Raw genomic sequence first — 17,093 nt, 5'->3', positions numbered from 1 at the left:
TGGCGATGACTGACAGGAGACTGGGTACTTTACGTCTCCCACCAAGTGGGTAGTCGATGACGTAAACAATATCTCCAACTCCCATTCCCCAAAAAAGGTGCTTCTGTGCCTGACGATCAGGTTGCTGTTCTTTCCACACGAAGAAGGCTGAAGAAGACCTTATAAACGTAGAATTCAAGGGAAATTTGGAAGATGACTGATGAAAACAAACTCTGTGTTCGTGGTACAAATTGTATTCAAAAGTGTTTAAATATCGCTCGTACAAAAATGATTTGTGCAACGGCCGAGGCCCAATAAATTACTGCCTTAGCGAATCTGTTTTATACTATAAGGATATTGTTATGTTAGTGTTTCCTAGGCATTCTACTTAAAACTTTATGGACTAGAGAGGAGTTGATGTTCTGTATGTTCGTGTAAATTGATATTTCAATTAGTCAATTAGTTTGGGACACAATTTGTTCCATCATTCGTATCATGAACCAAATTGTTGGCCAGGTCGTGGCATTGGAATGAGCGATTTGTAATTTTTAATGTTATTTAGTATTGAGTTGGAAACAGGGCTGGATTTAACTTGTAATATTAATTCAAGTAGAATAGTGTAGTAATTGTTCTCAACTGAGTTTAGATTTTCTTGGTTCTTAAAACACAACCTATGTGCTATCAATTTGCATATTACTGAGAGGGAGTGATCAAACGTGACGATTGTGATTTATGCTATTTTCAGGTTAAATCTAGTTAAAACATAGAAACAAATTTTAATGGGAAACATTTTCAGATCTCATTATTTGAATTCAAATAATATAATTTTGTGGGTTGTAATCAAACCATGATACTAAAGTCTTAAGTTCGTTGAAATAACTATGAAAATGTTCATATAAGGAAAATTGTTCTAATCGGACCTAATTCGTTGATTTCCATAAGATATGTTATAGATCTACAAATTTACCTATTTGTATTAACAACTTAAATCATTGCCGGCTGGAATGTCAACAATATTATTCTACTCTCACTCGTCTTCATCTTCAAATTTCCGTATAAAAATCCGGTCGCCCGATCCGTAGGAGCTTGAACACATTTGGCAGCAAGAATTGTGTGTTAAATCCGATCATTGCACAGGTGAAAAACTTATAGCTCAACTCAACGATGATTTTGTTCTTGTTCTCCAACGTATCTTCCGACTGGCGCAACTCGTTTTTGTTACGGCCAAGCAAAAAGCACACGAACGCATAGGAAATCGATTTTCCAAAGGCTCGGGTGGCCACAATGCAGCACAGTCCAAGCACGGTACGAAGTAACAGCATTCCCAGCATCGCATATGATGGCCAGATGATTTCGTATGGCGGTGGACTCGGAGGTGAGCTGAAGTCACCCAACATGTAGTGTAGCCATGCGCCGACTTCGATCCCCGCGCAAACGCTCACCGTTAGGGCTGTGTCTCCCCTGGAAAACGAATACAATTATGTATTTAACAAGCTAAAAGGTTCAATGTTATAAAGAGTTTTTCAATAAGAGCGCTTTTCAATAAAACAAAAACGGTTTTGGATATCAATGAAATTCTTTATTCGTGTGAAAGTACATTTGATGACATTATGTATGGAACTCGATTTCTTTTGCATGGCCATCACTGGCACGCTTGTAGAAGTCCAGACGCTGAACCCAACTTTCGACAGTTTTCAAGCATAAATTCGATACTGCTGCAATTTCACGTTCGATATTCGTACGAAGTTCATCAATCTTCGCTGGCTTGTTGGCATAGACCATAGACTTGACGTGACCCGCATTTCGTGAGATAACACGCTCGCCATACTTGGTTTTTAAATAAATCGACTGTTAAATTCGCTGTGTGGCTTGTGGCGCCGTACTGTTGAAACCACGTCTTGTCCAAGTCCAATGAGGTACATTTGAGGTGGAGCAGTAGGCAAAGTATATTTGTATTGGTAAACAAAATATGGTGTTGTCATCATTTGCATTCACTATGGAATGTGAGCTCAAGGCAGATCTACGTAACAAGGTGCGCCCATTCGTAAATCATATTTAACTCGAAAAAATCGTCAAATTCGGGAAAATTTAAAGAAGACAGTTTTGCAATCTTCAAATTTGAATGGAGATTTTTTTGGCTATACATTTCACAACACACATTTACACATTTCACAACACACAACATTTACAAAAACTCGCCATTATAATGGAAAATCATCATCAGACAAAATTGCAGTTCAATATTACGTAACACTGTATTGCATAGAATATATATTCGAAATAGAAAAGTAAATTTTCATTCATTATTTTTTATTTTAGAAGTGTGTTAATGTCATCCTGTAAGTTCATGGCTGTAGAGGGGTTTTCACATTTTGACCCACCTGGCAGTATGTTAAGCGCCTTGATTTACACCAGCTTCAGAGTTTGGCAGTTCTCGCAAGTGACAGTGGTCGCAAATTGCTTACTCAGGGAAAGCATTCATTCATTGGCCCTTGTCAGTGCTACCAAATGTTTGCAATAAAGAGTTTATTCTTGAATCACTATGTTTGTTTCTCGCCCTTGAAAATTTCGTTGTCCTACGCGGTCGTGTCTGGGACACCAGGGTCCTGTTGCATAATCGACGAATTTCCTGCCAACTCGACTGGCCGTTAGCAGCACCATCTCAGATAGCAGTGAAACGTTGTGGGTGTATAGACATGGGTCATTTAAGCAACTTTGCATACTTGAAATATTCGAAAAAGAATTAGACAACTTTTTGGAAAAACCCATTTTTTTTCTTAATTTTTTACAAAAAATCATAACTTAAAAACTATGACACCTACAAAATTCTTGTCAAAGGATGAAATGTAGAAAATTATTGAAATTTTCACAAAAAAAAACCAAAATTTTTTTAGAAAGAAAAATTCGCTGACAAAAAAGCTATTTAAAAAATTAAAATTCATTTTTCTCAAAAACGTATTTTTTTTTAAATTCCCAAAAAAAAAAAAAAAAAAATATATATATATATATATATATATATAACCCGGCAAACGTTGTTCTGCCATATAAATTGTTCCTAACGAATATGTTGGGTGTTAAATAAAACATAACTGATGTATTAAGTAAGTGTGTTTGAATGTTTTAACGATCTATGAAATTAATCGAATGTGATCTATAAAGAAGAACGAATGAAACGATTTGAACGGATGTTTATATGTTTAATGTATTTCATTAACCCATTTTGTGCCAAGCGTTCGAAGAATCGAACTTTGATAATTTTTAATGCCTCTGGAAAGCAACCAAATGATAATGTTTTTGCACCAAAAGGAAGTTTAATTTATTAGCTACCATTACCATCAATTTCGTTCAATTTTGCATAACTTTATTGGGCAGTAAATTTGATTTAAAGCAAGTATGTTTGGGAGGTGTTTTCAATTTCAATAAAAAAAAACCGATAAAATACAAAAATACGTGAACTTTTCTACAGTATAACTGCGATAGAAGAACATACATAACAGCCGGGGAAATTGAGTGTTCAAAAAAAGGAACGTTAACCATAACGGACATTTCTGTTCTGCTGAATCAATACCAATACATCTGACCTCCGCAGCGCATTCTAGTTTGTTTACTTTGGAAGACGGAAGGTTTTTTTCAATTTTTTCAGAAATTTCAATTGTGAATATTTGTTAGTATCAATTAACTCAGCAAATATTATCGAAAAATTGCATTTCTGTCCGTGATAACCTTAGGTGATGGCAGTCCGTAGAATTTTGTGTGTGGAGGAGTTGGAGGAAATCAGTGCGTGGAAGAATGGTTCTAATGAGATTGCTGGGTGAATATTCTCCCGCCGGATTGGGTGGGTGATCTCATCGATGAAGAAAACCTAAATGATGATTCTATTCAACAGGATAATAACCTCCCAACCCTCTAACCATTAATTTTTCGCAGCCTATTTGTACTTTGCAGATTTTGAAAAATGTTCGATTTTTTCGGGAAATGGATAATCGGAAACAAATACTTGTTGAGCATTACCATTTTTCCACGGACAACAATCTAAATGAAAGCAACAGCATTCGTTTGAAAAAAAAGTCGGCCGGTAATAAATTAAAACTACATGAAAGAAGAACGGTCACATCTCACCATAGGTGGATCAATTCAGCTTTATACTTGGAAGCTTTCATTCCTCTGTGCTTGTTAGTCCCGAAATGTAAAATTAATTCATTTATTAATGCCGTATATTAGCTTACTGAAGTGACCTTCAGTTCACAGTATGTTTGTAATTGCAAGAAAAAGTGCAGGCTTCGGCCAATACTCGATTTCCCGCAAAATGGAAGTTGGGAAAAAAATAATTCTTGAACATTGGGGTTCAAATTCTGTCTCGTTGATGGAAAATACGCCCTTGTCATTTTCAAGATGAACGGCTAAATTTATAGCTGCTGGGTCATGTTCATGAATTGGGAAACCAAAGATACGCCAGGCAACTTCAATGGAGCTGATACAGAGCTAATTTTAATTTGAAATTTTTGTTTTAAAAGCGTTTTTTCCATCCTAATATCCATTTTGCATATTTGCTCCACAGAAATGGAACACAGAGCTCAATGTTATCTATGTCGAATTGCATCGCAAGGTTGACACATTGGCATAACTTTATTGGACTTGAGTCGAACGGATTTCAGAATGCAAAATTGCAATCCGTACGGATAGCAATTGACTCTGACGCTGTTACGTCGTTGCTCACGATAGCGTTTTTCAAGTGAATGTATTCTTCATCAAGCCACTTATGTTGATTAGATCGTAGGAATCGCAGTCGTTCCCTCTCTACCTTCGCTTACATGTCGATCATGATTTGTTGGTACAGCTCACGACATCATATAATGACATCATACGCCATACTTAAAATCCATTGAGCGCACTCCTTCATTTTATTCGTCTGATATAGCTATTCATAAATATTATTTCAAAATGAGTAATGATGTTCATAATGAATGGAGTACCTGTAGCAGTAACATGTTGTCTAGTGTTTCTTGTTCATCTTGTTCTTTCAAGACGGTCGGGCATTTTTCGTCAAAGATATTTCTTCTGACTTGCATTGTGGTCACACACATTCTAGAGCTTGCCACTCAGAATAAATTCAAGGCTTGTTGTTTGGTAGAGGAATCTCAACTAAGTACTACTAAAAATGATGCAAGTAATACTACGATGAGAAGGCGAACGTTGAGAACGTTAGTGCTATTGAAGAAGAACATGGAGAAAGTCGTATGAAAGATGTGCGTTAACGATGGATTCAAGATTATTCTTCGAATCACAATTTCTCGCGTCATTGTGCAGACACTTTCTATGATTTTAGTAACGCTTGCGCACTGAATTTAGACACGTGTTCTCCAGCAGATGTTTTATCAGAATTGGTGACAATAACGTGATTGCCATTTTGTAAACCGAGCAAGTGTGATTTGAAGTATTTCAATAATTCGTTGTGCTCATTCAAAAATACTTCCAGCTCGCGGGCGATATGCCTGCCTTTTGACGAAGTGAAGTTACTTGCGAATGTGTGGATGAAAGTTCGATCTAGCGCCATCTGTTATTTAACAACATAAATAAATTCGTTCTGTTTGAAAAACGACCAACGGTTAAATTTTTTGAATATTGTTTATACAAAACTACTAAAATCGCGATTGAAAATAGGGTATGGGGTTTAAATTTCTGGTTATATGTATTGTTTGAAGCAAAATTTAAGAAAAAAAAATTAAAAAAAATTTCTGCATAGAAGCACTCTAATCGGTATTAAATATTTAGTAATCGGTATCCTAGCGGTATCGTATATAGTTTACAATCTATTCTCATGCTTACCAATTTTTTTGTGCATAATTTCATCAAAATCGGTCGAGCCGTTTCGGAGGAGTTCGGTAACAAACACCGTGACACGAGATTTTTATATATATAGAAATAAAAAAGTTTTTCGAACAACAACTTTTTATGTTTTCTTCGAAAAAAACACAACTATCCCTTATTATGTTTAAAGTCAAGATAGCGATATAGTGTATTCGACAAAGTTTTAGCTTTCTATTTTTTATAGTTTTTGGAATATAAGTCATTTTTGTATGAAGACTCCTGAAAAAAATTATATTTTGCTCGTAACATTTTTGTATGTAAATTCTCACGTTTGACATGTTCTTGACATGTTTCTAAATAGAGAAAAGTTAGCAGAGCATGAAAATTGCGATAATCTCTATATATATAAAAATGTTCTGTTCGTTTGTGTATGCGTCAAAAACTCGATAAGTGCTGAACCGATTGAGCTCAAAGTTGTACACAATATACAATCCACTTCAAGAAGTGTTGTTACGGCATAAAAAATTGGAAAATTGGAAGAAAAATGATTTTATATATGACCAGAGTACGTTTCTGAAATTGAGCTTCTAATGAAAATTGACTATTCATTAATGAATATATGTTCTATATGAAGGAAACATTTTTTTTCCACGTGTTTGACAAAATCATGAACTGAAATTTTGTTTCGAAGTGATTAAAAATTTATCGATTTCCCTCATCTATCTCTATATATATAAACGTTCTGTTCGTTTGTATGCGCGTTAAAAACTCGAAAAGTACGGAAACGATTGAGCTCAAACTATGATACAATATACAAAACAACCAAACAAATCTAGGTTTGATAATAAAAAAAATGATAAATTCAACTCAACCATGCAACCACAATGTGTCACAGCAAAGCGAGGCAGGGTACAGCTAGTTTATACATAAAAGTGTTACGAATTAAACATTAATAGTATTTTTTCAAAGATAGAAAAAATGAAAAAGTTGTTGTTCGAAAAACTTTGCGAAAAAATGTACCTATCGTCCGATGTATGGAAAACTTGTTGGAAATTTTGAGGGCTATTTATATCTATTTTTTTTAGAATTTCAAAAGCATATGTTTTCGAGAAAAATGAATTTTTAAATTTTTTTTTCAATGAATTTTTTTTCCAAAGAATTATTTGATCATTATTTGATGAAAACCTAAGTAATTTCCTACATTTCATTCTCTGACCAACTTTTTTTTAGATCTTATAGTTTTTAAGTTAAGATTTTCCGAAAAAAGGTGAAAAAACTCAAAATTAAAAAAAAACCTACAAAAAAAATGTATCAGACCTGAAAATTTTAGTCAAAGAATGGAATGTAGGAAATTATTTTGGTTTTCATTAAAAATTATCAAAGAATTTATTGGAAAAAATTATTTTGAGAATTAAAATTCATTTTTCTCGAAAACATATGCTTTTGAAATTCTGAAAAAAATTAGATTTAAATTACCCTTTAATTTAAACAATTTCCTACATTTCATCCTTTGATAATAATTTTGTAGGTATCATAGTTTTTAAATTATAAATTTTTGTAAAAAATTAAGAAAAAGAACTGTCTTTTTCCAAAAAGTAGTCTAACTCTTTTTGAATATTTCAAGTAAACAAAGTTGCTTAAATGACCCATGTCTTTACACCCACAACGTTTCACTGCTATGTTTTATTTTGTTGATGTATACTCGATTTTCGATTAAAAATTATATTAGATTTTTGTAGTTTAAAAGGCAAAGCTAAATATGTTCAATTTAATATATTTTTCAATTCCACGTAACGTTCATATACTTCCTGATTATCAGAAAAAAATCTTGGGAGGCTGAGGCGAATTAGGTAATATAAAACCTTCTAGTGAAGGTAAGTTGAGGAAAAAGTTTTTGCGGTGCTTTCAATTTTGTTCGGATTAGATTATCACATATACTATTGTCGGCCGATAAACATATTCTTACATACAGTTTGCGACTTTTAAAGAAGAAGCACCTTATCTTTCCCCACTAAATTTCAAAAATATAAATCCCATACGAATCAAAAAATCTCCTATCCAATCCAACGATATCAATGAATAACTGTCTATTGATGCTGGGTTCCAGCTAACATTCTTCTTCATCTTAAATAGCACTAACGTTCCCAGAGGAACTTCGTTGTCTCCACGTAGATTTCTGTGCCAAATAACACCCCTAGAATGCATTCTGGAGTGGCAAACTCTAGAATACGCGGGACCACAGTGCAAGTCGGAGGAAATTTCGTTGACTTTGAATTCTCCCGACCAGAATGGGAATCGAACTCGAACCCACGGCATAGTGGGTGTGACACTATCCACTGGGCCACGGGAGCACTCCAGCTAACATTCTGAATACCGCTGAAGGAAAGAGCGAAAGAACGGTTCAAAAGAAATGGTTCACTTAGATGAGCGGCTAGTGACTGAACCGTTCATCAAAGTGAACTGTTTTGCCCATATCTAGTCCATCCACGTTTACCGATGTACAGTGTCGACTTTCAAGTTTAGGGCCATGATTTTGGGCCCCAAACTCGGAAGTCTAATCTCTATCAGATTAGAAAGCACCAAGGCAGTTTTAAAATGTAGAAATTTGAATGAAAATTTTTATATTATGTTCTTTAATTGCTTAAAACATGTATTCTTGACTCTTATTTAACAATTTGTCTATAGATTTTCCGTTACTTTTACTGATGCTCTTCATTGTAATTTAAATTCATTGCAGACACAATTTCCGTTTAATTTTTAATATATGAACCGTTAGAACTCACCTCGTTGGTGTCCAAACCCCTGAATCTGGATAAAACACTATCAGCATAATGGAGAAAAATAACACAAATATTGGCGACCAGCGACCCGTTACAATTACATAGTCTAATGTATCCACAATAGGGATAAGCGGTATCATCAATGATACAACTAGCGCTAAACCTGCAATGATATCCTAAAACGAGGAATAAATCTTACAAAACCGAGTAAAATAAGATGGCAACTATTACAAATTACCAATACGCTGTGCATTCCCAAATAAACTCTGCTAACGCAGATGACCGCACACCAGATCAGAGCGAATGCCAAACCAGCTGGTAAGGAATAAACGTATCTGAAACACGAAGAATCAGATCAGTCGTACACCCGCTTTAAAAAAACATTTCGCCAACAACCTATCGTAAGTGTAAATGAGAACGGAGAAAGGAATTGCCACCGAGACCATCGCATGGGTCGAAGGCATCCCATATTCGAGGGACCATTTCTTCTGCAATCTACTGGCTGGGTAACCTGGACGGGGCCATCTAATCACATCCTTCAGGCTCTGACCTGTGACATGCGTATGGAAATATTATAACATTCATCTATTTTCGATATTTTAGCGCCACATCCGTACCAACATACATGACTGCCGACCAAACCATAACTACTCGCCGACCCACGGCACTATCAATGTTCCAAAACCAAAACGGGATGAAAGTTGCATAAAAGATCTCATCACCGAGCTCCGTTCCGATGATGAATAAGTAGTACCAAAATTTCTTGGTCACTCGATAAGGCTTGCCATTATTACTGATGTCGTCCGATTTCCTATCGGAACTATCATTGCTATCGCTTTCACTACTTCTAGCAACATCCTCATTGATTGTTCGCTTTTTCGCTGCAGAAGACGGAAGATTACCGTTGTTTGTCGTCGAATCGATTTTGCCTTGATCCTTGCGCAAATACTCGATGCCAAAAAATTCCTGAACTCGGACCACCAACTCAGGACTTTTCAAATATTCCATCAGTGAATGCATTTGGTACCGAGGTTACCTATTTTGAATACCAAAAACAAAAACCAACACAACTACTGCCGCTGTTGAATGAGTATTTTCGCAAAATCGTGCTTATCGAACAATCATTACCAGCACAAGAGGAATATAGCGATCGATTCTATCCAAAACATTGCCCAGTAAACAACCCCGCTGAATGATAGCCGGTTTGACATTTATCTCATGTCCGAAGGGAAATGCTGTGTATTTACCAAAACAAAAATATGCTGTCAATGCTGTGATTTAAAAAATATAAGATTAGAAGGCACGAAGCCAGTTTCAAAATAATAAAATTTGAATGAAAATTTCTACATTATATTATTTAATTACTTACAGTTTGTCTATACATTTCTGATATTTTGACTGAAACTTCTCAATATATATAGTATCAATTTGTCTCCAAACACAATTTTCGCATGAGATTTTTTTACCACCTGTAAAAAAAGTGTTTTTCATTTAAATAGAATACAAATTTGATACCAATTAGTTAATTTTCATTCATAATTTTAATTTTGAAAACGTGTTCATTCCGCCTGAAAATTAATTGCTATCTTTGACGCTCCCGAAATCGTGAAACGAAGCACAGTGCCGTCAACGCGAATATCAACAAACACAGCACAAACGAAAAACAGAATGTGAGATTTTGGTGAAAAATATATGCAAGCAGAATATTTAGAATAACATTTTGATAAATTGTGGTGAGAGTGTTCTACAAGTGACGAAACGGTCGACAGTTTACGGAATCGAGAAGCAAAAAACAGCATTGCGGCATTGCAAGGCGTTTGCCAACAAAACTATCCATTGATTTCGAGATAATAATGGGAAAGATAAAGATAGAGAAACCAGATGCCGAAATCGACACAACTATCTTAAAAATACGAATGCAATCGCTCAGCCCATGGCGCCGAAGAAATTAACCAAGAATATTCATAAACTTATCAAAACAAGGTTTAGATGGATATTTCAATGTTATTTCCGCAGGCTTATCTATATTAATTCATTTCAGTCTCAAAACACAAATCTTATTTACGTAATGGATTAAAGGAAGTTCAAGTCCGTCTGCGGAATAATGAAACAGAGTAAGCAATGTGTATATTGTGTGTTGAAATGGAGGTTGCATTTTACAAAAAACAGGAAGTGGGTTATATCTATGGTATAACCGCAAGGGTGACGTAGGACTATCGTTGATTTAGGGATCATTTGTTTGAAGTTGAATCTAAATCCATCCTGAATGAATGAATAAATAAATATTTGGGTGGCTTCAAAAACGAGAGCATTACGTTGGAGGCTCAAGGTTATATGCATTCAATATTGGATACAAAAAACCTTGTTCTGAAGAATAATCTTCAGAAGCTTTCCTGTTAACTGCACTTGATTGAATAACCAGCAAACGAAAAGAGTTGCGCGCGTGTATGTGTGTGTGTGTGTGGCGGCTGCTTCAATGTCTTCCCGAGGAACCGTATTTCGATGCTCTCTTGGTCACCTTCTCTTTTCCTTCTGATCGATCGGCTTTTCTGCGCTCCCTCACAGTTAAAACAAACTGATTGCATTTCAGGTCAGGTCAGGCCAGGTAATGAATCCCTCGATCCCTCGCCGTTCAGCTCGTTCAGTAACGATGTTGTCTTGTCGATGTCCTCAGGCGTCGTGCACAAATTACGTAACGCTAAAAATTCGGATCTTGAACCCCCTCCCCCCCTTACGTAACGCAATTTCCTATCTCTAATAAACAGAAAGTAACGCAACATCTACCCCCTCCCCCCTTATCGCGTTACGTAATTTGTGTACGACGCCTCACGAAAAATGAATGGGTTTCACCACCAGAATATCATTTAAGTATGCTTTTCATGCGTGATTGAATCGAGAGAAGGTGTGGTTTACGATGGCAATTTGGAAGGCAAACTAGAGGAGAATAAACTCTCTGAGTATGAAAATTTCGGCGACTGAGCAATATCGATTGAAAATTATATAATTTTCGCGATACGAAACAATTTCCGTTGCGCGCGCATACAATATTAGATACGAAAATATCCTACTGATGGGAAAGAATAATCTTCCGAAGCTTTCCAGCTAATTACACTTGATTGAAAAATTACGAAATCAAATGTATTTGGTCGCTGTGTTATATGGTTAGAAAACATTAAAATAAACTCTTTCGCATGAATGTATTTTTCAATTCCGAGGGAACTGGCAGATTGTTTTTCAGCAACGATTAGATCTTTCCGGAATTTTCTCGATGCTGTATGGCATCCAAACGAAAATTCTCGTTTCAGTTTGGCCTGCAAAAAACTTTTCTGAACTCTAATCCATCAAATTGGGAGCCCTAAAAAGGACCGTTGATTATATGCTAAGCTAATATAGCACGCTCTCCTCGGATACGATGGGCCAGCTGGATGTTCTTGGGCATGATGTGACGCGTTTTGCATGGATAGCACACAAATTGGTATCTTCGAATAGGACTCCTGCAGCGTCATAACCGCGGAACTTTGGAAGCGCAAGTCGGTTTTGAAATCCTGAGCAATTCAACGAACCAAATGCTGCAAAGGTAGCTTGCGGATCACCAATTCGGTCGACTTCTGATAGCGACGAATTTCGGTCGGCTTCTTAATCAGTACGGAGAGGTATGCATGTGCGCACATTACACCGATTCCGTTGGGTCGGTGTTTGCACCAGTAGCCGATCCGACCAAACTGTCGGCTGAAGAAAAGTCTGTAGTGTGCGGGGGCTCTAATTGAAGTGTACAGCATAATGCATAGACGTAAGTATGAGCTTCCCCATCTCACATTCCAATAAGATTAATGGGCTTCCAAGTGGGCGCGCTACATACGGATACGAATGATTTCAATAACCTGTTTTCGAAGCTATCATTAAGCTATTGAAACAATTTTTCGACTCAATAAATAGCAATCATATAACTCTTGGACATTTTATCTTTTGTATGAAATTATTATCATACTGTTCCGTTGATCCGAAGCAGAATGAATCACGCTTAAAGAAGGAATGGATTTTTTCTTGGAATTTACACAGCAAAAATAATGCCCTTCCCCAACAATTAAAAACGACAAACGGTAAACAGTTTCATCAAAATGATTTCTTCGATATGGGGATATATTCACTACATCATGTCATATATTTCATATTCTTCATTATGATATCCATATCCATGGCACCTATCGGTATCGAATTATCATCGACACCACGAATTTCGCTAAATGCTCCTTTCAGTTCGTCCTGTAAAAATCTTTTCTGAACTCTAATCCATCAAATTGGGATCCCTGAAAAGGGCCGTTGATTATATGCTAAGCTAATATAGCACGCTCTCCTCGGATACAATGGGCCAGCTGGATGTCCTTGGGCATGATGTGACGCGTTTTGCATGGATAACACACAAATTGGTATCTTCGAATAAGCCTCCTGCAGCGTCATAACTGCGGAACTTTGGAAGCGCAAGTCGGTTTTGAAGTCCTGAGCAATTCCACGATCCAAATGCTGCAAAGGTAGCTGCGGATCACCAATTCGGTCGACTTCTGATAGCGACGAATTTCACGCAAAGTTCCCGATCGATAGCGATGTGGCTTCTTCACCTATCCTGCTGCTGGTGCGCTTATCCGAGCTGCTTTCATGCCTTACCACCGAAAGACTAACGAGCTCGAGTCCTCACGGTGCGAGAGTAGAGTAAGAAATGAACGAAAGCAAAGGAAGCGTCATTTTATAAACCATAAAAGTATAGAATCTAAATCCCACCCTTATTATATTCGTGAGTATACAGTAAGCTTATATAATAAAGAGGGTGGGGTTTACATTCGATACTTTTATGTTTTATAAAATGACACTTCCCTTGCTTTCGTTCATTTCTTACTCTACTCTTGCACCGTGAGGACTCGAGCTCGTTAGTCTTTCGGTGGTAAGGCACATGAAAGCAGCTCGGATAAGCGCACCAGCAGCAAGATAGGTGAAGAAGCCACATCGCTATCGACCGGGAACTTTGCGTGAAATTCGTCGCTATCAGAAGTCGACCGAATTGGTGATCCGCAGCTACCTTTGCAGCATTTGGATCGTGGAATTGCTCAGGACTTCAAAACCGACTTGCGCTTCCAAAGTTCCGCAGTTATGACGCTGCAGGAGGCTTATTCGAATATACCAATTTGTGTGTTATCCATGCAAAACGCGTCACATCATGCCCAAGGACATCCAGCTGGCCCATCGTATCCGAGGAGAGCGTGCTATATTAGCTTAGCATATAATCAACGGCCCTTTTCAGGGCTCCCAATTTGATGGATTAGAGTTCAGAAAAGTTTTTTACAGGCCGAACTGAAAGGAGCATTTAGCGAAAATCGTGGTTTCGATAATAATTCGTTACCGATAGGTGCCATGGATATGGATTTCTTAATGAAGAATATGAAATACATGACATGATGTAGTGAATATATCCGAAGAAATCACTTTGGTGAAACTGCATTATAAAATTATTTGTGTACGAATGCCGCAATCGATAGTCGACTCTAATTTGCGCTGGGTAATTTCCTCGGAGGACTCAATTCCTCCTTTGAGCATTATATAAACTCTTTCTGGTAAAACGAAGTGGTATGAATCACATTATTTGAATGATAGAATGAAGAAGTTTTCTGCCAATTTCCTTCAACCTCCAAACATATCTTTCTCCCGTTTGTCGTTTTCGCGTTCGCTAATCTTTTCTCACAACACCCATTTCTCGTTTGAGAAATTGTTGAGTAAACATTGTTTGCCAGTGCGCGTAGAGTGGGAATTCCTAAAGATTCGTTGCACCTCTAATAAATTGCCGAAAGACATGGTCTTACGTTGATCGCACTTGATTGAAAAAATCCAAAACGAAATGTATTTGGTCGCAGCATTATATGAGTAGAAAGCAAATAATCGCTCGAAAATGACTTGATTTTAGCGATGATGTTTCACGTTTTTCATGTTAAGCATCCAATATTGGATACGAAAGTTTTCCACTGATGGGAAAAAAAATATTCAGAAGCTTTCCTATTAATTGCGATTGATTGAAAAATCACAAAACCAAATGTATTTGGTTGCAGTGTTATATGGATAGAAAACATTAAAATAAACTCTTTCGCATGAATGTATTTTTCAATTCCCAGGGGAACTGGCAGATTATTTTTCAGCAACGAGAATTCCGCGCGTGTATATGTGTGTGTGGCGGCCGATGTTTCAAGCGGAACCGTGGCATCACTCTCCTCCTGATGGATTCCCTTCTGGCCTTAGGTGCACATACAGGCTCTTGGTGACACCGTTCATTAGCGCTTTCATGATAAACGAAAATAGCTTCACAACACAGCGACAACATGCTCCAATCGCTGTTCAATCATAACTGAGGGGGTTTACGAGCAGCGCTCGCTTATATACCGATTGGTGATTTCAATAGCCTGTTTTGAAAGCAATTTTAAGACTATTGAAACAAGTTTTTGGATGAAAAAGTAACAAGTATATGACGCGTAGACCTTTTATCTTTCGAATGAAGTGTCTATCATACCATTTTGTTCAGTTGTTTAAGAGCTATTAACGCTCAAAATCTCGGTCTCCGGCGTAACGCTTTCATTTTCGAAACTTTGGTTTTACACCCCGGTATAGAAATGAAAGACGTAGTCCTACGTCAAAAGTCTAATAAAATCAAATATCTAATCGGAAGTATCTAATTCGCATCTCAATTTTTACAGGATGTTTATTTTCGCTGCAGAAAAGTGGAAATCATGTGTCACTTGCCCACTGTTTGTGAGAAACGCAATATCCCATATTGCTCTACGCCGAGCCGGAAAGACTTGGGGGCAGCAATGGGTGTGAAACACAGTCACAATGCTAATCCGAGAGCACCCCGATTATCAAGAGCAGTTCGATAAACTAAAAATGGAATTTAACACTCTGCCAATGCCGACATAGATGATTTGCTGTATGGCTGATATATTGTCCAAATTTTTAAGAACATTAGATTTTTCCGCATTATGAGAAATAGGCTCATCATAAGACTATAAAATATAATTTAGTTATAAGAGATTTTAACTAATAAAAAGAAAAATTAGAGAGCATTTTAAAATTTAAAATTGCGTTTTTTTTTCTATTCCAGAATGATTTTTGAGTAATATTAACATGCTCCGTGCAAGCCTTTTTTTGCCTGACTTGTCGCAAAAATGGACTCATTTCTTTGCTGTCATTCGATATATCGACGAAACATTGACCTTTATTCTGCACGGTGAATAATGTGAGATGCCTCGAGTCATAGTATTAATGAAAGCGAATGGCATGACATGGTAAACGAAGCCAAAGCTAACCAAAGACTTTAAAGGCAAGGCCTTTACAACTTCTTTCTCTCTCCCGAGCCAGTTAACTTACTGATCCCGTTTCTAACATTGAAGCTACGTAACCAACCATAACTTGCTCTTAATCGACAATCGGGCGTCGTGCACGATGTTTCGCGGAGTAGCTTGCATTTTTTACTTGAGAGTGCATCTGATATCGGTATGTGTTTCTAATGTTTTCCGTAGAACCACAATAAGACGGCTTCATTCAGATACATTGCGCCTGAAGTCTTATCCGTTTGCGAAACTAGATCGTTTTGTTGGCGTCTTGCAATGCCGCAATGCTATTTCTTGCTCCGTAAACCGTGATTGTTTTCTGTCTCAAATATAGTAAGATATAATCGGAGAATAGAAGGATGATGTTAAGGAATAAAATAGTTATGCCAAGTTGGTCACCCTAACGAGATCCACACTGTTGTACTAAAGACAACACAGTCTTTCTCTTTCGCAACAATGATCGCTCGCTCGCTGGTTGCCAATAGGAGAATTGTTCTATATTCACCACTGACCATTGGTATCGTATAAAATACCAGTGGCAGTGGCAGTCAAGTCAGTCACAAATAGAAAATCGGATAGATCACATCTCGAATTTATTAAACCTACCCAGCAAACATTAAATCGCATAACAAGCGTATATACAACATCATATGCCCTAAAATTTGGTTGGCATATAATGCGCCTAACTGGCATATGCATGCAAATATGGAGGCCATATACATACATGGCATATGCTTACCGAATTTGTTTGGATGAATATGCAACTTTGACCGGCTATAATAGCGACTTTTTCCATACTTATATACGATTTATTACAGACATAGAAAAAAAAAACAAATGGCGTAAAATATTTTCGTGAAATGTTTATTATAGCCTCACGAATCGCCATTTTTATATATGAATATTTATGTTTGTAGAAATAATAATTGTTTGATTGACTTGTGTTGGGCGTGGAATATGAATGTTTAAAATGGCACAGATTAATGTTTGGTGAAAACTGCTCCGATTTTGGTTCAAACTCTGGTCGTCTGGATTATCATCCACCAGCTATCTCGCGCGGCTATCTGAAGATTAATTCAACAGCGGTTGAAACTTTCGAGTGCATCAGAATTTCATTGACATTTCAATATGATGTAATATGTTCTTTATTAGGATCTAATAT

At 36.9% G+C, this 17,093-nt stretch overlaps 1 protein-coding gene and 1 long non-coding RNA gene across 2 annotated transcripts; one reads left to right on the top strand and one right to left on the bottom strand.

Annotated features, from left to right (window-relative positions):
• Positions 1 to 226: 226 nt before the first annotated feature.
• Positions 227 to 9,777, bottom strand: LOC129779486 (sphingosine-1-phosphate phosphatase 2-like). Its single transcript, XM_055786972.1, has 6 exons — positions 9,696 to 9,777; positions 9,185 to 9,637; positions 8,964 to 9,117; positions 8,806 to 8,902; positions 8,571 to 8,743; positions 227 to 1,440 (listed from the first exon to the last, which is right to left on the bottom strand). The coding sequence occupies exons 2-6, from the start codon at positions 9,585 to 9,587 to the stop codon at positions 1,023 to 1,025; spliced, it is 1,245 nt and encodes a 414-aa protein (XP_055642947.1). The 5' UTR covers positions 9,588 to 9,637; positions 9,696 to 9,777; the 3' UTR covers positions 227 to 1,022.
• A 417-nt stretch (positions 9,778 to 10,194) lies between these two features.
• Positions 10,195 to 15,658, top strand: LOC129778059 (uncharacterized). The gene is made up of 3 exons (XR_008743354.1): positions 10,195 to 10,550; positions 10,609 to 10,681; positions 15,299 to 15,658. It is a non-coding gene; the product is annotated as an uncharacterized LOC129778059 (long non-coding RNA).
• Positions 15,659 to 17,093: the final 1,435 nt, after the last annotated feature.

The sequence above is a fragment of the Toxorhynchites rutilus genome, chromosome 3 (assembly GCF_029784135.1).
Source record: "Toxorhynchites rutilus septentrionalis strain SRP chromosome 3, ASM2978413v1, whole genome shotgun sequence".
Taxonomy (NCBI): Eukaryota; Metazoa; Arthropoda; class Insecta; order Diptera; family Culicidae; genus Toxorhynchites; species Toxorhynchites rutilus.
Note: the sequence above shows the minus strand (reverse complement) of the source record. Positions and strands in the feature narration are given on the sequence as shown.